Below are 25,705 nucleotides of genomic sequence, written 5' to 3'. Positions count from 1 at the left end.
ATACAAGAAGAAATATACAAATACATTTAGCTTTGGTGGGAAGAGACATAAATTTTTATATGAATACAAGTAGACGAAAATGGAAGAAATTTGTAAGTCGGTTTCTTCGGTCCGTTTGGATATTTTTTTTTGACAACATCGAAACCAAAGCATTTGTATCATATTTTATCTATCATAAGCCACTCGTATCATTTGTTGAAATTGAAAACATTGAGGATGAATAATAATAAAATGAAGAAAATAAAATATGAACTTTATAGCAATATTATAATGAACCTATAATTATCCCGCTCCTAATGCTGCTTTCGTCTCATTCTCTCTCAGTTTGTTTTACGGAAGGTTTCACTTCTATCGCGTCTAACCGTTAGACACGTATTTTTTTTTTTATGAGTTCGTGAGGCACCCAGGCTCTCAATTTTTCGATATATCCCATTGAGTGAAAGTCATTGAAAATTGTTTTATGATCGGAGTTCATTTTTTCCGACAACTAACCACTGCTTTTGCGACCGTTCTCCTTCAAAGACGTTCTTTATTGAATTCAGAAGCCCTTTCGCTGAGGGACGTGTCAATGACATCAATGGTCGCCATTTTTGAACTTTGTAAAGCATTTCCGTGCTGTAGACTCACCTATAGGGTGGGCCATGTAAAATTTGTTTTTTGAATCGGCTATAAAAAAAAAAGTTATCAATATTTTTTCAAATTTTTCTTTTATTTTGAAGATTGGTCATTGTCATTTATGAATGAAGAATAATATCGTTCAAATGACTGCCACGACTGGCTTTAACCCAATTTTTAAGCACATTTTCGATTGTTTGGGCTCCGATTTCATGAATGGCATCTTCCATTTCGTGTTTTAAAGCATCAATCGTCTCTGGATGGCTCGCATAGCATTTGTCCTTAACGGCTCCGCACAAAAAATTGCCCAACGGGCTTAAATCACAGCTCCGAGGCGACCAATTGATATCGGAATTTCGGCTGATTATTCGGTTTTCAAAAACGGTAGCCAAAAGTTCGAGTGTAACTTTGGCAGTGTGACAAGTTGCACCGTCCTGTTGAAACCAAATGTCGTCCATGTCATCCTCTTTAATTTTTGGAAACAACTCGTTGAGCAAGTCACGGTAACGCTCGCCATTTACTGTAACCGCGGCTCCTCGCTCATTTTCGAAAAAAATGGCCCGATAATGCCGCCAAACCAAAAACCGCACCAAACAGTGACTCGTTGTGGATGCATTTGCTTCTCTACAGTAACATGTGGATTTTCTGAGCCCCAAATCCGACAATTTTGCTTATTGACGTAGCCACCGATATGAAAATCAGAAAAGAAGAAGAAGATTCACCACTTTGGAAATAGGTTTTCAATATTTCCCAATTTTGTTCAAGCGTATAGCGTCCCATTTCGTAAATGTCAAACTTTTAAGTAAATTATGCACACATTTGACATGTCATTTGTGTTACCATTCTCAAAAAAATAGGTGGTTCAGAAAGCAAACGCTATATTGCCCACCCTGTATGACACCTTCTCCATACACGTCGCAAATGTGCCGGGCTGCTTCAGCACCTTTTTAACCTCGATGAAAAGTAAAGAAAAGCAGGCGTCGAAAATGTTGATTTTTGCTTCCTGGGTGTTCCATTTCTAAGCTAATCAAAACTAATATAAAATTAAATAACTTACAAATACAATTAACATAGTTTTGTAGAGCTGAAAGATTTCTATCGAACGAATACTTACCCTTTGCTCGTTGTAAAATAAACGAAAATATAAAAACGCTATGAACTTATTCCCCAACCCAATAAATGTCATTCTACTAGAATCCATTGTCAGAACCTGTTCTTTGTTTGCGTTGTACAGTGTAGTTATGATCGATATATAGTTGGATATCGATTTACTTTCAAATCTTCTGTGGCATTGCTGTGTAGTTACACCGGTAAATTAATTAAGAATGCACCACTTCGAAACTGCCAAATTTTCCTGCAGGGATTGATGCAGTTTATAAATGGCAACCCCTTTTCGTGTTTCGTAAGTAGATAAGGGCGAGCGTTCGTACAAACCCAAAATGTTACAGCTAGCGAGTTAAATGACTCCAGCAACATTTAAATGACTCTGCTGCTTCCTGTTGTAATTTACTTGAAATGATGTTGGCGCACCGCAAAATGGGTACCAATTTGAAGTAAACTTTGTTGAATAGGATACCTAAGACTGAGAAATTTCTGTCTTAAATTGAGTTTATAAAAGTAATAACTGTTTATGTTTATATGTACATAAATTAGGTTTCTTGTGTTAGAGGAGTGATTTGTACGTTTAATACATTTTAGTGTTGTTGCATTGGTGCTCTTATTAGTGGAGCCGCTTGTTTTCCGCTTTCGAATCAACACGTCACTGCTCGCTAGAGAATTCCGCTGCTCGACAAAAATGTGTATGTGAAAGCAAAAACAATTAAGCGAAAGTCAAGTGAATTTGTTTATAGTCGCTTAGCTCACAATCGATAAATATCATTACGATACTTTTTTTTATTATATTTTGAATACTTTAGACGCATTGCCTTGGGGAACAATGGAATTACATAACAGTTTGAGCGAAATGTGATGAGGAGCAAGACGTTTGTCTTTTCATCGTCCTACGTAGGTAGGACGTACCACTCTGTCACTCCTCAAGTAACAATAAGACGCCGTTTCGATACCATTATGATAGCTCCAACAGGCAGATATCTACAGTCAGCCAGAGCTGTTGATATAATGGAGGAGATTGATGAGATTTCGGTTGGCGCACTGCCCCAGGCTGTCGAAGAAAGGAGCACCCAGTGACCTAAATCGTCTAGCTGCCAAACCCGGACATTTACAGAGAAAGTGCTCAAAAGTCTCCTTCTCTGAAAGGTCCCCACAGCTTCTGCAATAGGGATTCAATGGTAAGCCTACCTTTGTCGCGTGTGTGCCGATCGTCCTTTGACCGGTAAACACAGCTACGTGTTTGGAAATTGAATGGCGTGGAGTCCCCAGGACTTTTTAGGTCCTCAGTTTATTGTACATGGGCCAATGGGTTATCGAAATAGCACATAAAGAAAGGGAGCTCCATTTTTTCGGCGCTTTCCTGAGAAATAAGTAGTGCAATTCCCCTTGAGCAATACTCAGGGGGATGCCGATGATCGGGTAGGAGGTCTCTGAGACCAATTTAGTTCCTTTCCTGGCAAGCTCAGCAATTTAATTTTCCTCTATGTTTCTATGTGCTGAAACTCAGGTCAGGGAAATGTTACCTGCATACCCAAGAGATTTGATCTCCTCCATACAGGAATTGGCTAGTTTGGGGCAGCCCTTAATCGCAGCTGGACAAACGGAAAAATGTTAATATCTCTCTTGTTTCCACTTTCCCTAAGTATTTTGCTTGCCTATAGAATCGTAAAGCCTTCTGTGCTAGATACTTTGAGGAAACAGGTAAATTGGTTAATTTAGAGGAAACCCCTGCGCCGACTCCCGATTCCATCTTCGAGCCGTCAGTGAGGCCAGAGGTCCAGCTACAGTGCAGATTTTCCCCTCGTTCCAACCCAGCCTAATTGGAAAGATTGCCCTGGCAAGACGTTCATACTCCTGTTTGCGGAGCGACAGATCTGTCATTGTCCTATTATTATTATTATTATTATTATTATTATGAGGGGACTTAGCACTACGACGTGAAAGATCTATTGTGACCTCTTCATGAACTCCGAGTATTTCTCTGAGCCCAGCTCCCTTAATAAATTTTAGCATTTGTCCTATCTTAAAGAGTCTTATTTTCTCCTCCGGTAAAATATGTTTACTCGGGTATTTGTGCATCAGTGCTGGGCACGATCTCAGCACATGTTTGCCGGTTTTATTTTCCTCCGTCCAGAACCAGCAAGTTCCACTGGACTATACTCTCAGGTTAGTTAGATGGTGTTAGAATTTCTGTACTGATTTAAATACGAGCGGCTTAGGTTAAAGCTGCCTATCATTGGTTTTCATTGCGAAAAGCATAGCATTGAATGATTTTCATTGCCTTTCCTTAACTTCTTGAGACTTTCTGTTCTGCTCCATTTTCCAGTTAGTTTTAATCCAAATTGAATTCTGTCACATAGAGTTTCTTCGAATTTCCCTTGACTTATTAAGATTATATCATCAGCATCGCCTTGGAATGTTGCACCATTGCTGTTTAATTCCATCAAGAGTTCGTTTACTATGATACTAAGTTCCATGGAGTGAAATTGCCGATGCATTGGCCTACTGTGGATCAGCGGTTACCCCACAGAGTTTAAAGCCAATAATTGGAATCAGTTTGGTACGAATCATGAAGTGGATGAGCGATTATGTTTGCCATTTACATAAAGAGTAATGGTTGGATGTAGCACGCTGCAGAACTGCACGGGGTTTTGTGACAAACCCGAGCAGAAAACTGTCGAATTTTCTTCTACAACTTGGAAGAAAAGACGTTCGATGGTGGGTATTATTACAGAAGAGAATCCATTGGCTCAACATATGACCACAATTGAAATCATTGAGGACCCGATTAGCCTGACTTGCATGGAGGACGTGGATAGCACCAAGCAGTTTCTCTGTGAGGGTCCTGATTTTGCTAGAGCAAGGCTACGAGTTTTGGGTTCCGATGTCGTGAGAATGAGTAATATTCGTTCTCTCAAACTGGAGGTTATTTTCAGATATATCAAAGAATTTGGAAAATTCTCACAGGTCCTCTATTTCTCTGTTCTACTCTATCTTTTTCCTTCTGTTACTTTCCTCCTTGACCATCTACCCTTTTACTTTCCAGAGCTTTCAATACAATGGACTTTTTAGCCTGAGTATTTTAGGAGTTACCAAATCTCTCGGTGCTTTTTAGCTAGACTTTTCCAATTTCAATTTCATTAATTTCATTAACATACCGCTATTCTGCTCTGAGCGAATTTTACAGAATCAGCTGATGGGCTGACGTCACTTGGGATGCGTTTACAAAAAAACTGAGATTGTGTTGGTGATGTACGGAAAAAAAAATCAACCAATGATACTTCGTTGTCATCTGAATAACGACTGATTGGACGAGTGTGTGAATATGTGTGAAATTATCGTGCAGAATTCGGCTGCCGAATTCCCTGTGACGTGGCAGCCGAAGTTACCCTCGGAATTTTCTTTTTCACCATAGCGCAAAAAAATCATAGGCATGAAGAATCATTGAAGTACGAAGAAAGAGAATGAGTTTTGTATGGTGCTGGAATCGCTGATTAACTGTAAGTTTTAAAAATTTCTGAAATTTTTGAAAATATCCACTCTCAAAACTTTACACTCAATCATTTCGAAACGACTTTTTCGGCCTGGTGTTGTCAAAAAAAAACTATTCAACCGAATAGTCGCAAATTTCATATGTTGTTCACAACAACAATGGCTATCGCCCGTAGCCCGTACTACAATCTTATTATTATTTCAATTATTTTGTATTTTTTTGATTAAAAAACTAAAAAAAAACAGATTTTTAGAGTGTGAAATTTTCTCTAATATTTAAAATTTTTTTTTTATTCTAGTAGCGGGACATACTGATTAATAATTTTTTTGGTTTTTGTGTTTCAGATAAAAAGAAGAGCCAAAATGGACAATACCTTCTAGGTCCAATTTTTCGTGAGGTTGCCCCTCTTTAGCACCATTTTGTAAATTATTAAAAGTAAAAATTATTTTTTTTGCATTTTTGTATGTAAAAGAAGCTAAGTGAAAAGTCTTAAAAATTTAAATATTATTTTTCATTTTTGTATCGTAAAACAAAATTCCTGAAAATACCCTAAATTTTCGAGCTCTAGACCACCGGGACCCCTTGAAGAACAAACGTTGCAAATCAATCATCTTTGATTAAGCTCCACATTAGTGGTAATAGTAAAATACCTTGCGGGCACCCTGTGGATGTACCGGCTACTATTCTGTCTACATTTTATAATTTTTTAACTAGAAATGAGTTAAACTTATAATGTTGGATTGAATGATAGGAACAAAACATGAAATTTGCACTTTCAAAATATCAAATTTTATAAGAACCAACAAATTTTCATTAACACTAAAATCTTCTCAGACTGCCCGTTTTTAACCTTCTTTTGTTTAATAATACAGTTTTTTTTGTAACTTACAGTTTCGGTAGCTTTAAATTAAAAACAAGAAGAAACAAACACAAAACTTAAAAATGTTCGCATTTTGAGTATAGAAAAGCACTAAATTTATTGCGAAGAGCAAATGATTGGCAACACTGCACAACGCAGCTAATGTGACGTCATTCACACTCTTCTGGGCGCAATCTTGTATCTATCATTTTTGTTCGATGAGACATCTGCTAGTAGTGGCAGAGGGAGGTAAATTTGAACTGATAATCGCAAAAATTCCCAACCTAAATTCATCATTTATATTCACACAATTTATTTCATTTTGAAAAAAATACTATAAGTATATTTATTATCGATTACATACAAATCATTTACACATATAACTTATATAATTCCATAAGTTTATCACTACGTCATTTAATGATATTTGACAGCAGATCCTTGTTTTGCAGCGCCCAAGCCGCCCAATGATTCCTGCAGTGAATGCAAAATTCCAATGGGTATCTAAGCGCATGAAAAAAGAAAGATAAAGTAAAGTAAGAAAAAAGAAAGTATAAAGGGATATTTTAGTTAATGTTAAAATATAAAAAAATAATTACAAGTGCGTACACTTTTCACCACACAAATATTACCAAGTTACATATTCGTTTGCAGAAACTTACATTTAATGCGCTGGTCACTAGAGATGGGCCAATGTTCAGGTTCAACTCGGGTATAGGTGATGGGGCGGAATAATCAAAGTGGTGGTTTTCTACACGCTTGGTTAGATGCTTCGAATGTGCGACGTTGTCACCTGAGTGGACGTTGGCGTTGGTGTTGGTGTTGGCGTTGGCGTTAGCATTCGCGCTGGCTTGTGCAGCATACTGAGGCAGGAAAGGAGGAGGAAAAAAGTTAATCAGAAATACTAATTATTTTAATTTTTTGTGAGTTAATGTTATTTCTGTTCAAAATAAGGCAAGTAAGCAAAAGGAGGAATTTTTGAGGAATTCGCTTTTACGTTTTGGGGTAAAATTAAATGTATAAATAAATAAAATCCCGCAAGTTTTTGTATCGTAGTCTTTGTGTGTAAACTTGTCTGCCCGTGTGTGTATGTTGAGAAATTACTCTTTAACCGTAGTGTATTGAAGCTCAAACCAATAATGATTATAACAAATTTATATGTATGTAATAAAAATATGTAATAGTTACTTGTATAGCTACTTAATTGAGAAATTTATTTATTCATTAAAAACCACATTGGATATTTCTCAAAAACTACAAAGGACCTGTTTTCAAAAGCACAAAAGGTTAAATGCTGCCAAAGCAAATAATATATATACCATATGTATATGTATGCATGTAAGAAAGAAGATATTCCTTCTTTCAGTTGGAATTCATAACGTTTATTAATTCAGAATAAGATATTCTACAAATGCAGTGTTAATTAAAATTTAAAAACAGTTTTATGAAAAAATAAATATCGATGGCGCACACAACTGACGACGACCGCTTCTTTCTCTTTTATGCCGGGACTGCCTTTTCGATAGAGTTACCACCCTTCACATGCATATTTGTATGTGTATAAGGCTGGCAAAAAAAGGAAGACAACTTTGTTTCCCTTGGTGCTACCCCCTAAATCTTTCCCAAGGCCCAAAAAATTGATATACTTACTTTATATTTCCTGATTCATTTAAAAAATAATCATTTAAATGAAGAGAGACTCTTTTCACCTGACTCCGAACGGCAGATGATTTTTATGAGGACCTCTTTTATAACAGAAATACCCTCGAAGGTTTGCTATGGGTTTTTTCTAATAGCTGTCGCCCCTCGGCAAGCAATGGCAAGCATTCGAGAGAAAAAACTTCTCATAAAAAAAACATCTGCCGGTCGCAGGCGACATAAAACTGGAGGTCGCTCCATTTGTGGAAAACCATCAAGACGCACACCATAAATGGGTGGAGGAGCTCGGCCAAAAACCCGACAAAGAGTCTTTTTTTTTTGTTTTTGTTTTTTTGTGGATGTCGCCCACTCTGGAATCGCTTTCGCATTAATTTAGAGTGGCGTTCCAACTTCCTTATTACAAATCTATGCTTGTGTGCCCGCGTGTAGTACACCTACAGAGTTTAAGCGCAAAATATGTGATATATAAAGGTTGGTTAAATTTCAAGGGCCGATGTTGAATGTGAACCACACCTAAACGTCAAGCTTTTTTCTGCATTTCATTTGACATTTTTCCATTTAAGATTAATTCAATTTGAATCATGGAAAGATACACAATCGAGCAACGCGTTTAAGTTATTCAGACTTATTATGAAAACGGGCGTTCAAATTAAAATGCATATCGCGCACTTCGTGAAGAAAATCATCTTCAGTGATGAGGCACATTTTCACCTCAGTGGATTCGTCAATAACCAAAATTGCCGCATTTGGGTGAATGATAATCCAAGAGTGATTGCCTGATTGCCGAAAAACCAATGCACCCACAAAGTGTGACTGTTTGGTGTGGTTTATGGGCCGGCGGCATCATTGGGCCGTATTTTTTCCAAAATGAGGCCGCCAGACAGTTACTGTGAATAGTGTTCGCTATCGTGAGGTGATAACGAACTTTTTATGGTCCGAATTGGAAGATATGGATGTGGACGATATGTGGTTTCAACAGGATGGTGCCACTTGTCACACAGCTAACGAAACCATGGCTGTTTTGCGCGAAAAATTTGATGGCCGAATAATCTCACGTCGCGGCGATGTCAACTGGCCGCCAAGATCATGTGATTTGACACCGTTGGACTTTTTGCTTTGGGGTTATTTGAAAGAAAAGGAGTACGTCGATAAGCCAGCAACAATTCAAGAGCTAAAGGATGAGATAATTCGGCACATTAACGGCATAGAACCTCAATTATGCCTCAGCGTCATCGAAAATTTGGACCATCGGATGGAGCTGAGCCGCCGAGGCCGCGCTGGCCATTTTGCCAATGTTTTGCTCCATACGTAATTGAGTTATACCAATTTTATCATAATAAATAGAAATGATAATAATTTCCTAAAAAAATTGTATTTTATTCAAAATCAACACCGGCCCTTGAAACTTAACTTTATTATATTATTTATATAATTTATTTATTAAATTTTTCCTTATTTTTTATTTATATTTATTATCTTTTATCTCATTTTATTTTATTTAACTTGAACAAAAATTAATTGTTTACCATATTTTAAATTATTTTTCATTATCTTATTGTATATTATTTAAATATTTTATTTACTACATTTTTTCTCATTTTTAATTAAATGATTAATTTGTATTTATTTTCTTTCATTTTATTTATTTTTAACTATTTTTCGCTCTTCTAGGCTCTCCAACAATTGACAATCTTTCAGTACTCTCGGACCTGAAAATTGCATCTCTCATTAAATTCTCGAAACGAATTAATATCTTTGACCAAAATCTATAATAAAAATCTCGGTTAGTCCCCCCCTCATATAATATAATCATATAATATAATGAGCTCTAGGGCAACACGACGGACCCAACTTGCGGTCTTTGTGGCACTCCGATGCAGGGTCACTCTTAAACCAACCAACCAACCAACTATTTTTTTAACATATTTTGAATTATTTTTATTATCTTATATTATTTATATATTTTATTTATTAAGTTTTTTCCTTATTTTTCATTTATATTTATTTTCTTTCGTTTTATTTACTTTTAACTATTTTTTTAATCATATTTTAAATTATTTTTATTATCTTAATATATATTATTTATATATTTTATTTATTAAGTTTTTTTTCTTATTTTTTATTTTTATTTATTTTCTTTCATTTTATTTATTTTTAACTATTTTTTTTAATCATATTTTAAATTATTTTTATTATCTTATATTTTTATTATCATTATATTATTAAGTTTTTTTCTTATTTTTTATTTTTATTTATTTGCTTTCAACTCATTTTATTTTATTTAACTTTTAAAAAACTTGATTTTTTACTATATTTTTAATTATTTTTATTGTATTATATTATTTATATATTTCATGTATTACATTTTTTCCGTATTTTTTATTTTTATCAATTTTTTTTTATCTCATTTTATTTTATATAACTTCAAAAAAAAAAAAATGGTTTTTTCCCATATTTTAAATTATTTTACTTTTTATTACTCTTTATTTTTTATGTTAATTTTATTTCTTTTTAATATATTTAACCTGATTTGATTTTGCTTTCATTTTATACAATTTTATTTTAGTTTATTCTTTATAATATTTTATTTATTTTAAATAATATATCAGTTTATTTTACTTCATTTATTTTTTATATTACAATATATTTAATTTTTACGTTTTTGTATTTTATTTTATTTTGTTTTTGTAATATTATTTTTTAATAAGATTAATAAGATTAATTTTGTTAATTTTTTTTTTAATTTTTTTAATTTTTATTTGAATTAATTTATTAAAAAAAATGTTTTTAAGTTAATGCAAATGTATTTAGTTTTGGTTTATTTTACTTATTTGGTATAATAAATGACTTTTTTCTCTAAGTAAAACATATAAAATACGGCTAAAAATGACAAATGCATGAATTCGCTTTAACCGGCTAGCGAAAGAGTGAGTGAATAAATTGCGCCAGCATAATTAAGCAAAAACTAAAAGCAACAACAGATACTTACAGCCACTACAAACCAAAAACTGCATGGGCGCATTCATATATACATACATATTTAATACAATGCTCCAAATTTTCGGAAGGGAGTGGCAGAGGAAGGCAACCGCTTGTATTTAACCGCACAATTTACATAAAATGCCAAGTGCAGCTAAATAACAAATAGCGAGCAACCAGCTACAAATGTACGTACATAAGTGTGACCCATTTTTACTGCTTACATTTCCATTGATATTATACAAATGTGTGAGAAGTCTATTTGTGGTAGTGTCGGAGGGTTTGCCGATGGCAGTTGGGGTAGGGGCAGCCACAACACAATGCGGCACATGAGCAAATACTTTCCTTCACCGAAATCAAGTTGACTTCCACCACTACAAATTCAAAATAAGCTGACACGCCGCTGTGCCGCAGCTTCCGCTCTTCTGTCATTACTGCCTTTTTTATGTGTATATTTTTTTAGTATTGTATATAAATATATGTGCGAGTAGATACTACTCATATTCATTTTTTAAATTTGAGTTTTTTCCCCTCATGCAGACCGTTGCTGAGATACCTGTGTGCGCTGCTGCACTGCCACATCGGATACCTTGGTTCTGGTTGGTAAGGCACCCTCCTCATTTCCAGCGTTCTCCTTCCAGTAGACGCGCTGTATTTGTACAAGACGCTCGCGTTCACGTTGTCGCTGTTGTTGGCGCTCTCTTTTATGCAGAGCCTGTGGTCGGATGCGTGATTTCTGCCGCAGGCGTTGTCTACTCACTACGATGGTGGGTGGTGCTGCAACGATGTCGGCAAAACCTTCTGCGTGTGTTTTCACTACCGGCTGTGGCACTCTGTCGTCGCGCTGTTGACTGCTGTTGAGATCTGCGTTTTTTGTGGTGGCGATAGCGATTGTGGCTGTGCTGGCTGCTGCAGGATGTGGCACGTCAGTGACATGTGTGCTAATTGTTTTCGCAGCATATTTGCGCTGTTCCACAGTTGTTGAGGCAGCGGCGTCAGTGCCGTCATCATTACTGTCGCCATTCTGGTTGATATTTGTATTTTTTGTAGCTGATTCAACAGTTGATATGCCATTCGCACGATTAAGAACACCTTCTGTGTTGGTGTGGTGGGTAGCAGTGGTTTTGTGGTCGAAATCATTACGATATTTATCTGTGCCACTACTGATGGCCTAAAAAAATGATTGGTATTCCAGTGACAATGTGTCAGAATTTGAAGTGAATCCGACAAATACTTTTCAAGTTATTCAACAATTAACAAAGGGCGCTCGGCCGCTCCGGAGCCGATAGCAAAACTTTAAATGCGTTTTTTTCAAAACTACTATGTTTTTCAAACTGGTGAACACTGTAACTTAAAAACTGCTACGTAGATTTCAATAAAATTTATACAGCTTTTGAAAAACATAAAAAACTTGTGCCTGATCGAAGGATTTTTTTTTTTTCAAAAATTTCGATTTTTTTTTAACAATTAACTGTTGGTTTTTTCTTCTAAAATCTGGAAAAAATTTTCTGAGGCCGCCATTTAGTTCATTGTGAAAAAAAAGCTTCGATCAGGCACAAGATTATCTATTAATAAAACTAATTTTTCTTGTCCGATTGGTTTTAGATGAATCTGCAAGGACTTGTGATGTTCACCGCAAGGGACTTCTGGAGAAACGGGCTTCACACAAACAGCGATAACTTTTGCAATTATTAATTTTTTTTTTTGAAATTTTGGTGAAGTCAAGTTAAAACATGATGTTTTTATGCTATGTTTTTATTTTTGTTAAATAAATTAATTAAGTAGCAAAAAAAAATTCGTGAAAATCATCATTTTTTCGGGCCTCTGACTACCCCTAACCCCTTAAAGTACTGTAGTGAAAGTATAGTTTAATGTTGAATAAACGCTTCTTAACAAGAAGAATCCTGAAAAGTTGTAAGTAACTTGAGGTAAGCCCGCCAATGCCTGGCACTCACTACGGTAGAGACAATCGTCAAGCCACGGAAGGCCATATGTAGTCGCCCTACCCAAAGTGAGTATGGTTACGAACAAAAAATTTTTACGAAATGATGTAAAGTTCCACAGCTGGGAGGGAGGGTAAGGCATAGTTGGTCTAAAAGTTGGAATAATTTTGCTTTCGAGGCCGGTAGCACAGGTCAAGCATTAACGCCGATAACAATGTCAGCCTTGAAATCCAATGGAGAATCTCCCTTGCCAACAAGTGCTACCTACTCAAGTAGGCAATTGGGCAGTAAAATTCCCTCTTGACGAACAAAACTAACACTCTACAATGCTCTAATATGCCCGTCCTAACGTATAACTCAGAAGCTTGGACGATGGAAATATTCGATGTGCTGTCCCTTGGAGTGTTTGAGAGAAAGATGCTGCAGAAGAATTTTGCACCTTTGCACGTTGGCGACGACAAGTATCGCAGGCGATGGAACAATAAGCTGTATGAGCTACACGACGACAGAGACATAGCGCAGCGGATAAAGATCCAGCGGCTTCGTTGGCTGTGTCATGTCGTCCGTATGGATAAAAACGTTTTGGCTCTGAAAGTATTCGATGCGGTACCAGCTGGTGGTAGCAGAGCAAGAGGAAGGTCTCCTTCTCTGCGTTGAAAGATCAGGTGGTGGCGCCGGTTAGCGCGGTAAGAAAGAAAAAGAAGCACAGGCCGACACAAATTTTGTACCAAAAACCAGACTAACCTTTTTCGAAAGTTTTCGACACGCTAAATTCGAATTCGAGCCCAGTGGTTTGCGATATTTCGGAGGGGAATGGAGTGGGAATGTTTTCACATCATTCGCCAAAATTAGTTGGGCGAACGGAGCACTAATTAAACTAAAGTCGAGTTTTAAACATTTCTTCTTCTTGGTTTGAACGGTGGTTACGAACCGTTTATCCTTTGGTGACTTTAGCACTTTAAAGTGCGTGAGAAGAATTTTTATTTCACACACACATACAAATCTATATTCTTCAAATAGTTCAGGTCTATATACCATCTTGATCACAAGGTTCCCGGAACAACCGCCAGGTTACGCTCTAAGGCACTTGATTTGAGTTCGGTTTTTTTGTTAGGTTGCCACATCTATGATTAACATTCTTACCAAAATCGTATCGCCAATGCTTGACTTTTGTAAAAGTTACCCCGATAATATCACTTTTGAGGAAATTAAATTTCATATGAATTTTCAGAATATATTCCGAGAACTTTTTGATCAAGGATATTTTTAGATTTTAATATCTACATATTTAAGTAACACTTACACTGGGTTTGATTAGGTATTTCTTCGGGGGTCGAATCTTTTGGATGCCATCATAGTTGGCCTCTGCCGATGTACGCGTCTGCACCACATTGCTGGGTCCACTGGTCACTGAGTCGACTTGAGCATCGAACGCACCCGGTAAGATATGATTTTTTGTACTGGCCACACTTTTACCAGCGGCATAGGCATGTGAACCCGAGTAACCACCTTTTCTGGTATCACCGCCAAGTATAGCTTCTGCGCCAGTTTGTGGATTGGCCTCAGCGTTGGCATACAGCACACCAGCTGCATCGCCTATCGGTGGGGAAAGACAAATATGATTAAGTAAATATAATCATAATTGGTGGCTAAAAGCTATTTTTACTTCTACATTGCTATATACATAGTTATTCGTTTTAACAATTAATATTTTTTTATAGCCACTTTGTTAATGAAAAAAAAAACACGTAGCGACACCAGCAGAAAACAATTTTTTTATTATTTTAGTATTCACGTGCAATGGGCCGAAGTTTTGAATTATTGCTAAAAAAATATGTTTCACCAGATAAAAACATTTTTTGATTAAAGCGTGCTTAAATACCGTTCATTAGATATTCAAGTGAAATTTGTGATAAGTTGCCATTTTTGCAATAAAAGTCAGGTGGCAACATCAGCTAAACACTATTTTTTTGCTTAAAGATTTTTTTGTATATTCATATTTCAGTATTCAAGTGAAATGTGCCATGAGTTTTAATTTTTGCAAAAAAAACAAAAATCATGTGGCAACACCAGATACAAATATGTTTTGATTAAAGCCTCTTTAAGCACCGTTCATTTGATATTCAAGTGAAATTTGAAATAAATTGCTATTTCTGCAATAAAATTTAGGTGGCAGCATCAGCTAAACACTATTTTTTATTAAGGCTCGCTTAAAGATTTATTTGTATATCCATATTTTAGTATTCACGTGCAATGTGTCGAAGTTTTGAATTATTGCAAAACAAAAATCATGTGGCAACACCAGATACAAATATGTTTTGATTAAATGCTCTTTAACTGCAGTTCATTTGATATTCAAGTGAAATTTGTGATAAATTAATTGCTATAAAAGTCAGGTGGCAACGTCAGCTAAAAATAATTTTTTATGAAGGCTTGCTTAACGAATTGTATATCCGTATTTTAGTATTCAAGTGTAATGTGCCATGAGTTTTAATTTTTGCATAAAAAAAATCATGTGGCAACAACAGAAGAAAATATTTTTGGATTACAGCGTGACTGTTCATTTGATATTCAAGTGAAATTTGTGATAAATTGCTATTTTTGCTATAAAAGTCGGGTGGCAACGTCAGCTAAAAACAATTTTTTATGAAAGCTTGCTTAAACATTTTTTTGTATATCCGTATTTTAGTATTCAAGTAAAATGTGCCATGAGTTTTAATGTTTGCAAAAAAAAAAATCATGTGGCAACACCAGAAAAAAATAGTTTTTAATTAAAGGGTGCTTAAATACCGTTCATTTGATATTAAAGTGAAATTTGTAATAAATTGCTATTTTTGCTTTAAAAGTCGGGTGGCAACGTCAGCTAAAAACAATTTTTAGTAAGGTTTGCTTAAATTTTTTCTCTGTTATCCAGATTTTAATATAGAAGTGGAATGTGTCATAAGTTTTAATTTTTGCGAAAAAAAATAAAAAAAACATATGGCAACACCAGAAAAAATAGTTTTTTCATTTCAACACCGTTTATTTGATTTTCAAGTGAAATTTGTGATAAATTGTTATTTTTGCTATAAAAGTCAGGTGGCAACGTCAGCTAAAAACAATTTTTTATGAAGGCTTGCTTAAAGATTTTTTTGTATATCCGTATTTTAGTAGATATTCAAGTAAAATGTGCCATGAGTTTTAATGTTTGCAAAAAAAAAATCATGTGGCAACACCAGAAAAAAATATTTTTTAATTAAAGTGTGCTTAAACACCGTTCATTTGATATTCAATTGAAATTTGTGATAAATTGTTATTTTTGTAATCAAAGTCAGGTCGCAACGTTGGCAAAAAAATATGCATATATTTGTGTTGTTATAAAAATAAATTTGTTTTGTTTTTTTAATATTTGCTTGCTATACATGCTGCCATAATCACGTCTAAATTAATTATTTTTTCTAAAACACACACAAGTGGCAACTTCTTACTAACATGACTGTTATACTCAAACTATCTACGACCCATAGACTTTCTAAAGGTGCAAAAAATATTAAAATCGGCGCCGTAGTTTTTGAGTGATGCTCTTTCGAAGAAATATGAATGTATGTAGAGATATTTGGCTGATTTCTATGAATTTTTATCTTATCATCCACTTTTGCTGTATTAAAAATTTTTATAACGAAAAAGGCGTTTATATTAAAGGCTTTGTTTTTTACCGTTAACGCTGCCTCCTAAGCCAGCACTAGCTCTTTGACCGAAAGGTGTACCCGCCGAAGCGCTGAGACCTCCATGTGCCGCATCTCCAGTAAGCAGCCCGCCTAGACCAGCCTCTGCATGATATCCACCAAAATTGACGCCAAATTTACCATCTCTGAAAGTGAGGAGCTGCAAACAAAAAACGAGGAAGTATAAAATAAATATTAGTAAAACATCAAAAACAAATTTGAATGTTGTCACAGCACGAACACTTCTGAATTGGCCCAAAAAAAATTGTATGTATTATTATGTACGTATGTATGTATACATATGTGGCCATGTATTTTTATATCTGTGAAGATAAAAGTCGTTGGAGTGAATGCATATATTTTTTGACATTCGATTTATCAAATTTGTTATCATCACACACTTGTTCATATCTGCGAATACAGGTGCACACACAAAAAATGGGGCTTTTTATAAGACATTAAAATTTTAATATTTTTACTTATAATTAGGGGGACCAAAAGCACTTAACCTTACGAGAGAACTAAAAACAAATTAAATAATCTTAAGAAATTATTATTTATTGGAATACAGAAGAAGAAAAAAAATTTTTTTTTTTAAACATTCTTGCCTGCTATTAGTGGAAATGTAGAACTATTGAGAAGATAAAGTTTTAATGCGTAATTTTATAAGGTGATTTTTGAGAAAAAAAAACTGTAGTTTGACACCTCAATTGTAAGAAATATCGCATGACCTCGAACAATTAAGAGTAAACTCTTCCCTCAATATGAAAAGTTGCCAATCACTTTTGATTTTTTTTCTGCAAATTGAAGAAGTTTAGATTAAGTTAGCTTAGACGGCAAGACAGGCTGCTCTTAAAGAGAAATCCCACGGTCGTCACCAATTTTTCCAATTCCTTTCTTGCATGTTTTTAACCCTTCCGTCCCTTTGCCTAATCCAATAAGCCTTTCTATGCAGGCTAGCGGCAGACAGCCAAGCGGTAATTGGGGTTGTGGGTTTGTTGTTCGGAATTAGTCGTGAATTGTCAGAGAAGTCATTGCATCCGAGTACTTCGTTATTAGGCTCATATACAAGTATGTGTCCCGTCACAGCGGCACAGAGAAAAACTGCTGGGCTGATGAGCTGGCTCGACAGGGGATCCTGGAGATGGTTTCAATGCAAAAGGAGAGAATTGGAGTTCCTTTGAGAACCTGTGATCTACTCCTGCAAAGATGGCCCTCATGTCAACTCATCAAGCGGCGTTGGGCTAACGCGCAAAAGTCGCGAGAGTTTTGTAGCCACGGCTAGATAGGGGGAATTTCTAAAGCTAATATAGCCGCAGCTCTCGAATTTGTTAAGTATCCTTACCGGACATTATTCGTTAGGTGTCCATGCGGGAGACTTGGGATTGCTTCAAGTCCTTTCTTTGTCCATAAGAGGATGTTGACCAACAGTGGCTATATTTCAGAGTGTGTGATATTTAAGTCCGCAATATCCCCAGATGTAGCAAAAAAATCAGAGTTCAGATATCCAACGATCTTTGCTCGACAAATAAAGCACTTGAAGCAATCCCAAGTCTCCCGCATGGACACCTAACGGATAATGTCGGGAAAATACCCATCACCTGCCCCGTATCTTTTCAAAAAAGGGGTATAAGGGGGGGGGGGGGGGCGGGGTGGGTTAGTAGAGGGGGTATTCTACTTTCTAAAAGTGAAAACCTCACTTGTTGGCGGCTTATAGTTTTTAAGTTATTTGATTTCAAAATTTGTAAAATTGACCAAGAATTCTCCTATTTTGGTTTTTACAACAAGCCGAAGTGCTGCCAGACATCGTATAAATAAACAATTTTAGAAGATAATAAATGAATAAAAATAAAAAATTTTACAAATTATTTCTATATTATATACGTCTATTCATATATATATATAGAAAATTTTGAATAAAAAATCGCGCGATTTTTAATTCCAAATTTTCACTATATTATTTCGAAAACCATATCGATATTGTATTTATATATATTTATACACCTTAGAGGTTATAAACCCCCATTCCCTCATTATTCTAACAAAAAAGAGTGTGTGGAAATTATGTTCTTATGTTGCTTCGTTTTCAATCGCATTCTATTTTTTTTTATGTTTTTGCTTCTGGCAGCACTCCATTCAGCCACGCTTTTCAGTTATTGCTAATTTAGCTGGTGCGTCAAGTGTTTGCTAGTTATAAATGCAATTTAAATTGTTAATTTATGGTAAAGGTATATCAATAAAAAGATTTAAAAACGTGTGTGTATGTTAATGTAGTTTGAATATTTATTAAAATAAATGTGATAAGTGCACTTCTTGTATCAAAATTTGGTGAAGGTAAAATACAAATTTTATCAACAAATAACTTAAAAACTATTATTAACTGAATAGTGTTGGTGCTAGTTTTAACAAAATAAGCACGAAATCAACATCTCTTGTGAATTTCATTGGAAAATTCGTAATATTTCTCTCAAAACAAGTGAGGGGGCAGTGCATGGAGTCGGAGCCCCACTTTTTCCATTTCCACCTGTTTGGTTATTTTCCCTCTGTTTCACACAGAGATTGAAGAGGTTGAAGAGCTCTTCGACATTCTTGAATAGATTTCGAGTTAGGCATTACTGAATTAAGAGTCGTAAACGCAGCCTGGCTTTTTACAAAGAAGGCGTGTTTGAAGGAATCGAAGAAGTTTTGTTAATTCTATATGGCGATTTCCGCTTGAACAATACAAACTGAAAAGCTACATTTATGTATCCTACCTGAATAAAATTATTTCTCATTAGAAATTAGCAACCACAAAGAAGAACTCAGGAAAAATAGCCTAAAGTGTATCTAAGATATATATAAGGTATAGCTCTCTCTCTCTCTCTCCTTTTCCTCTACGTTCTATCTTTTTTCTCTCGCGCGGAACGAAAATGCCCAAAACGTTGCATGGCCTAGTAATTTTACTCTCCATTCTCGCTCGTCAATCGATGCTTAAGCAGTTTCACTTTAAAAAAATTGCTTTCAATGAAAGAGCTTCTTCGTGAACACTCGAAGTTTTGCCATTGCTTGTCCGCCGGGTGGCCGTCCATACTTTTCTTATCGTTTTGATGTTCAAAACAATTTTTTGTTTATTTGCACACTCAGCTACCTCGCTCGTTGGTATTCAAATTCAATGTTTGTTTAATTTTGTCTCCAACTGTATTTACTTACATGCGCATACATATATCGACCTAAACACGCACTCCATTTATTGTTGGTTTTGACGGCAAAGGTGGCAAAAGGTACGTGCTGACAGTAGTTCTAAGCGATATTTTCTTTTGGCCAGTGGTGTAGCTTTCGCGTTACGATAATGTTAAAGATCCATTTGAAATTCACCGAAAAGTTGGTGTCGCGCTTGCTTTTGGGCTGTATACTAATAGCCCGACCGTTGTTATCTGAGGCGGCTTCGTACACTTGGGGCCAATTATCCAAGTATGCTTCGCCAATCTATGACGAAGAAATTCTACTAACTGATGAAAATCGAACGATTGATATAACATTTCCAGAAAAGGTAAGTGAATGGGAACGTCGCTTGTATGCACAAATGTGTAATTTAATTCTAAAAAGTTCTATATCAAAAGCAAAAATATTATAAACATAGGAGTACATAAGCGGAAATGTATGTCTATGAATTGCAGATAAGTAATTTTAGGCTCCTAGTCATTATTATTTGCATAGACTTATAACAACCGGTGCTCGGATTTCCAACTTTTTTTGGGAAAAAGTTTTGACAGTTATTTTTCGCTGAGAAAAAAACTGAGGTTAAATTAAAAGAAAATCATACATTAAATTCTATGGAATTTTTTTTTAATAATTTTCCATTATGAAAATTTCAGAGATTTCTGAGCATAGTTTCAACTTTTAATCAAAAATAAGAAAAAATCTCTAAAACGACATAATAAATCCTTTTTCGAATAGTTTTGAGCAAAAATACATTTTTTTATATTATACGTTTTCCTAAAAAACAGTTATGCAAATGTAAGAAAAACGAAGATACTTCACTTTAAAAAACTCTATTAAATGTAAAAAAAAAATCCTAAAAAAATTATAAAAATGTTAGAAAGAACCCATGTAATTCCACTTTAAAAAACTCTATGCCAAAATTTTTCCAAAAAAAAATTTTTTTTTATATTCTAAAAAAATTATAAAAATGCAAGAAAGAAACCAAGTTAATTCACTTTAAAAAACTCTATACCCAAATTTTCAGCCTTGAATAAATCTGAAAAAACTTATTCCGAAAATTAAATTTTTGAAAAAAAAAAATTTTTATTTATATTCTAAAAAAATTATAAAAGTGTTAGAAGAAAACCAAGTTATTTAATTTTAAAAAACTTTATACCAAAACTTAAAAATAAAAAATTTGCTTATATTCTAAAAAAATTATAAAAATGTTAAAAAAAAGTTATTTCACTTTAAAAACTCTAAACCAAAATTTTCAGCATTGAATAAATCTTAAACAACTTTTTCCGAAAATTAAATTTTTCCAAAAAAAATGGTTTATACTCCAACCAAATTATAAAAATGTTAATAGAAAACCAAGTTATTTTACTTTAAAAAACTCTATACAAAAATTTTTCCAAAAAAAAAATATTTTTTTTATATTCTAAAATAATTATAAAAATGTTAGAAGAAAACCAAGTTATTTCACTTCAAAAAACTTTATAACAAAATTTTTCCAAAAAAAAATTTGTTTATATTCTAAAAAATTATAAAAATGTTAGAAGAAAACCAAGTTATTTCAATTGAAAAAACTCTATATCAAAATTTTCAGCATTGAATAAATCTTAAACAACTTTTTCCGAAAATTAAATTTTTCCAAAAAAAAAAATTCTAAAAAAATTATAAAAATGTTAGAAAGAAACCAAGTTATTTCACTTTAAAAAAATCTATTCCAAAATTTTTCCAAAGAAAAATTTGTTTATATTCTAAAAAATTATAAAAATGTTAGAAGAAAACCAAGCTATTTCAATTGAAAAAACTTTATACCTCAATTTTCACCATTCAGTCTTAAAAAACTTTTTCCTAAAATTAAATTTTTGCAAAAAAAAAAAATTGTTTATATCCTAAAAAAAATTATAAAAATGTTAGAAAGAAACCATGTTATTTCACTTTACAAACCCTATACCAAAATTTTTCCAAAAAAAAAAAAAATAAATATTTTTTCATATTCTAAAAAATTATAAAAATGTTAGAAAGATACCCAGTTATTTCAATTGAAAAAACTTTATTCTTCAATTTTCACCATTCAGTCTTAAAACACTTTTTCCGAAAATTAAATTTTTGCAAAAAAAAAAATTTGTTTATATTCTAAAAAAAATTATAAAAATGTTAGAAAGAAACCAAGTTATTTCCCTTTAAAAAAACCCTATACCAAAATTTTCTGCATTGAATATATCTTAAAAAACTTTTTCCGAAAATTAAATTTTTCCAAAAAAAAATTGTTTATGCTCAAAAAAAAAAATTTTTTTAAATGTTAGAAGAAAACCAAGTTATTTCATTTTAAAAAACTTTATACCAAAATTTTTCCAAAAAAAAATTTGTTTATATTCAAAAAAAATTATAAAAATGTTAGAAAAAAGCCAAGTTATTTCACTTTAAAAAACTCTATACTAAAATTTTCAGCATTGAATAAATCTTAAACAACTTTTTCCGAAAATTAAATTTTTGCAAAAAAAAAAAAATTTGTTTATATCCTAAAAAAAATTATAAAAATGTTAGAAAGAAACCAAGTTATTTCACTTTAAAAAACCCTATACCAAAATTTTCAGCATTGAATACATCTTAAAAAACTTTTTCCGAAAATTAAATTTTTCCAAAAAAAATTTTGTTAAATTCTAAAAAAATGATAAAAATATTAGAAAGAAACCAAACTATTTTACTTTAAAAGACTCTATACCCAAATTTTCAGCTTTGAATAAATCTTAAAAAGCTTTTTGCGAAAATTAAATTTTTCCAAAAAAAATTGTTTATTTTTTAAACAAACTATATTCTAAAAAAATTATAAAATGTTAGAAAGAAACCAAGTTATATCTCTTTAAAAAGCTCAATACCCCAATTTTCAGCATCGAATAAATCTTATAATATATATATTTTTTTTTAATTTTTCCAATTTATTGCTTATGAGGGCTTGAGTCTACAAATAAACCAATTTTCAGAAGAGTTAACGGCAATGTGCAATTAACTTGGATCACTTGATATGGAATCGCTCCATTTTCAATGCGTCCATTCTCTCTTTAAAATGTTCATAAAATATATTCAAAGGAGATTTCCGTTTAGCTGGAGCTCTTTAGACCGCCGCTACCGTTAAAGTTGCATTCTTCTGTTTGATCTTTATAACAAGTCACCATATAATTTTTTCCACACCGATTTTATAGTATTTGTTACATTCACATTCCATTCGGGATTGATATAGAAAAGCATATCTCCAGAATGATTAGAGATTAGAGTCATATCTTACGACTTTACAGTCGCTTAATTGCATTCAAGTGAATGTTCGTCATTTCATTCACATTTTCTTTAGTGTCACTAACTAGTTTTTCTTCGGCTGCATCCCTCGCTCATCTCATTACCTCAGGCGTTCCGTCTTGCCTACTCGCATATCCGATTATAGCCACTCTTAGCGCAGTGGGTTTGATTCAAGGCGAATCTATGTATAGAAAAATTCAAGAATGATGGAATAATTCAATTCGCCTTGGAATATTTTGTTGTTTAATCAGCTGTTTGGTGCCTAATTGCCTAATTGCCAGGTGAAGGCAATTGTATTTTCTTTCTCACTCCTTCCTTCAGCTTAAATTTAAGCTTAACCCAATTGTTGTATTTGTAGAATCAATATTAACTTGCATAGACTCGCCTTGGCTTGATTATTGTTTTTACATTGACTTTTGTTACTCTCTTGAATTATCTTTGGCCCCACTGAGACCAGCCCCGAATAAGACCAGCAGCTGAGACATAACATACAGTAGAGTTTGTTTCACCGCTTCTTTTTTAATCTATTCTTGTTTTATTTCATTAAAGCAAACAATTTTTCATTTTGCTTAAATGCGATCGAAGCATGAATCGTACAAAAATTTAAGGTTCGCCATCTCTAACAGCGCATTAATCTCGCATTTACAAAAGTCTTGCGTGGAAAACGCCTCCAGAGAAACCACCACAAGGAACCTTTGATCCTTTGTGGTCCTTTTAACACAATACCTTTTTACCTGTTACTATGAAATAAAACTTCAATTAAATTCTGGTAGTGGTAAAATACAAAGCGCGAGCCGTTTTCTGTGTTGAAATACAGAAAAACTTGGCTGCACTTGGAGTTTCTAATTGCAGTCAGTTTGCGTGAGAAGGAAAAACATACGACTGCCGAGTATGGCTGAAATCGCTTTGCCACTGAATGTGCCATTTAAGACATACCGAGATCGTGTGATTTAATGTCGCCAGGCTCTTTTCCGTGGGGTTACGTGGAAGCTCTGATCTATGCAAGCAAACCACAAGCGATTGCCGCTCTGAAGGTCAATAAAATACGCATCCTTAAGGAAGTTGAGCCAAATTTATGAGAAGATGTTATTCAAGGGTAGTCTACTAGGATGCCTAACCTGCAGAACTGCTGTGGAGGCGTTTTGAATAATAATAATCGAACAATGAAATGAATGGCTTTAAACGAGTAATTTTTTTTTAAGAAAACGATTTAATCGAATTGAATTTCTTTCCGTTAATTTTGTTTGGTTGCTGCCGCCATAGCCGAATGGGTTGGTGCGTGACTACTATTCTTCGTGCCTGAAATACCAAATGAGAGCTAAGATTTTGCTAATAGCGATCGCTCCTCGTCAGGCAATGACAAACCTCCGAGTGTATTTCTGCCATGAAAGAGTTTCTCATAAAAAACCATTGACCATTCGGAGTCGGCATAAGGCTGTAGGCCCCTCCATTTGTGGAATAACATCAAGAGGCACACCACAAATAGGAGGAGGAGCTTGGCAAAACACCCAGCTAATTATAATATTCGAATATCGCTGCTATCTACAACATTTTCTTCGTATCAAAATTGCTGCTGCATCTCGCTTCAAATTTACCAAATTGACAACTCTCATTTTAAGTAAAAGAACGCTGCCATTTTTTAAAGTCACATCACTGTCATACTGTCATGACCGTAAAAATTGAAATTCGGAAATGTTTCGCAAGCATTTAAAATACTAATTTTATTAAATGCAAAATTTTTGCGCAAAAGTTGAAATATCTATCCAAACCTTTACCTGCTTTTGCTACAAATATTCGCACTTGAGTAGTAACGGGTGATCAATCATGAGGTGCTTTTTTCAATAGTTAAAAAAAAAGAAAAATGTAAATTATGTTCAAAACCTTTATTTATCATTTGAAAGGACATTCTTTGACATTTACTTTTTGAATATGACTTCATTCAAATGTTGGCCGCAACTACGCTTAAGGTGGTCCATTCTGAAGGTCCAATTTTCAATCACTCGTTCGAGCATTTCGACTGGTATGTCGTGAATAACACGCGTAATGTTGGCTTCCAGAGCTTCAATCGTAGCTGGTTTATCAGCATAGACCTTGGACTTCACGAATCCCCAAAGAAAAAAGTCCAAAGGTGTATATCACAAGATCTTGGTGGCCAACTCACAGGTCCTAAACGTGAAATCAGCTGCTCTCCGAAATGACTTCTCAATAAAGTCATTGTTTCACGAGCTGTATGGCAAGTGGCTCCGTCTTGTTGAAACCAAATGTCGTAGAGATCATTAGATTCAATTTCAGGTAGCAAAAAGTCCGATATCATGGTACGGTAGCGAGCACCATTCACAGTTACGTTGCGGCCATCATCATTTTTGAAAAAATATGGACCGATGATTCCACCAGACCGTTGTTTTCTCTGGGTGTAAAGGTAGCTCTTGAACCTGTTCTGGTTGCTCTTCATCCCAAATACGGCAATTTTGCTTATTGACGTAACCATTGAGCCAGAAATGCGCCTCATCGCTGAACAAAATTTTGCTCGAAAACAGCGGATTTTCTTCAATCTTTTCAAGAGCCCAATCAGCAAAACGGAGACGTGCAGGAAGGTCATTTGGCTTTAGTTCTTGTACGAGCTGTATTTTGTATGCTTTTAAATGAAGATCCTTCCGTAAAATTGACCAAGTTGTTCCATACGACAGTCCAAGTTGCTGAGAACGGTGCCGAATCGATTCATCGCGGTTTTCACGTACACTCTCTGCTACTGCCGCTATATTCTCAATGCTTCTTGCTGGACGTGGTCTATTCGGTCGAGAATTATCCACCAATGAATATTCGGATTCAAATTTGTTGATGGTATGTCGAATAGTGTTTA

At 34.3% G+C, this 25,705-nt stretch overlaps 1 protein-coding gene across 2 annotated transcripts in view; it reads right to left on the bottom strand.

Annotated features, from left to right (window-relative positions):
* Window positions 1–6,401: 6,401 nt before the first annotated feature.
* LOC129245233 (uncharacterized) overlaps window positions 6,402–25,705 on the bottom strand; it is a 59,539-nt gene continuing 40,235 nt past the window's right edge. Inside the window, exons 2-6 of one of the 2 annotated variants that reach the window (XM_054883274.1) lie at window positions 16,354–16,522; window positions 13,962–14,254; window positions 11,272–11,886; window positions 6,740–6,940; window positions 6,402–6,581 (exon numbers count right to left, since the gene is read on the bottom strand). In XM_054883274.1, coding sequence (XP_054739249.1) covers window positions 6,495–6,581; window positions 6,740–6,940; window positions 11,272–11,886; window positions 13,962–14,254; window positions 16,354–16,522 — 1,365 coding nt within the window. In that variant the 3' untranslated portion in view covers window positions 6,402–6,494. The remainder of the gene's footprint in view (window positions 6,582–6,739; window positions 6,941–11,271; window positions 11,887–13,961; window positions 14,255–16,353; window positions 16,523–25,705) is intronic. The other variant, XM_054883276.1, reaches the window with a different exon arrangement.

Source organism: Anastrepha obliqua, chromosome 4, assembly GCF_027943255.1.
Source record: "Anastrepha obliqua isolate idAnaObli1 chromosome 4, idAnaObli1_1.0, whole genome shotgun sequence".
Taxonomy (NCBI): domain Eukaryota; kingdom Metazoa; phylum Arthropoda; class Insecta; order Diptera; family Tephritidae; genus Anastrepha; species Anastrepha obliqua.
This window is presented reverse-complemented; position numbering and strand designations above follow the sequence as displayed.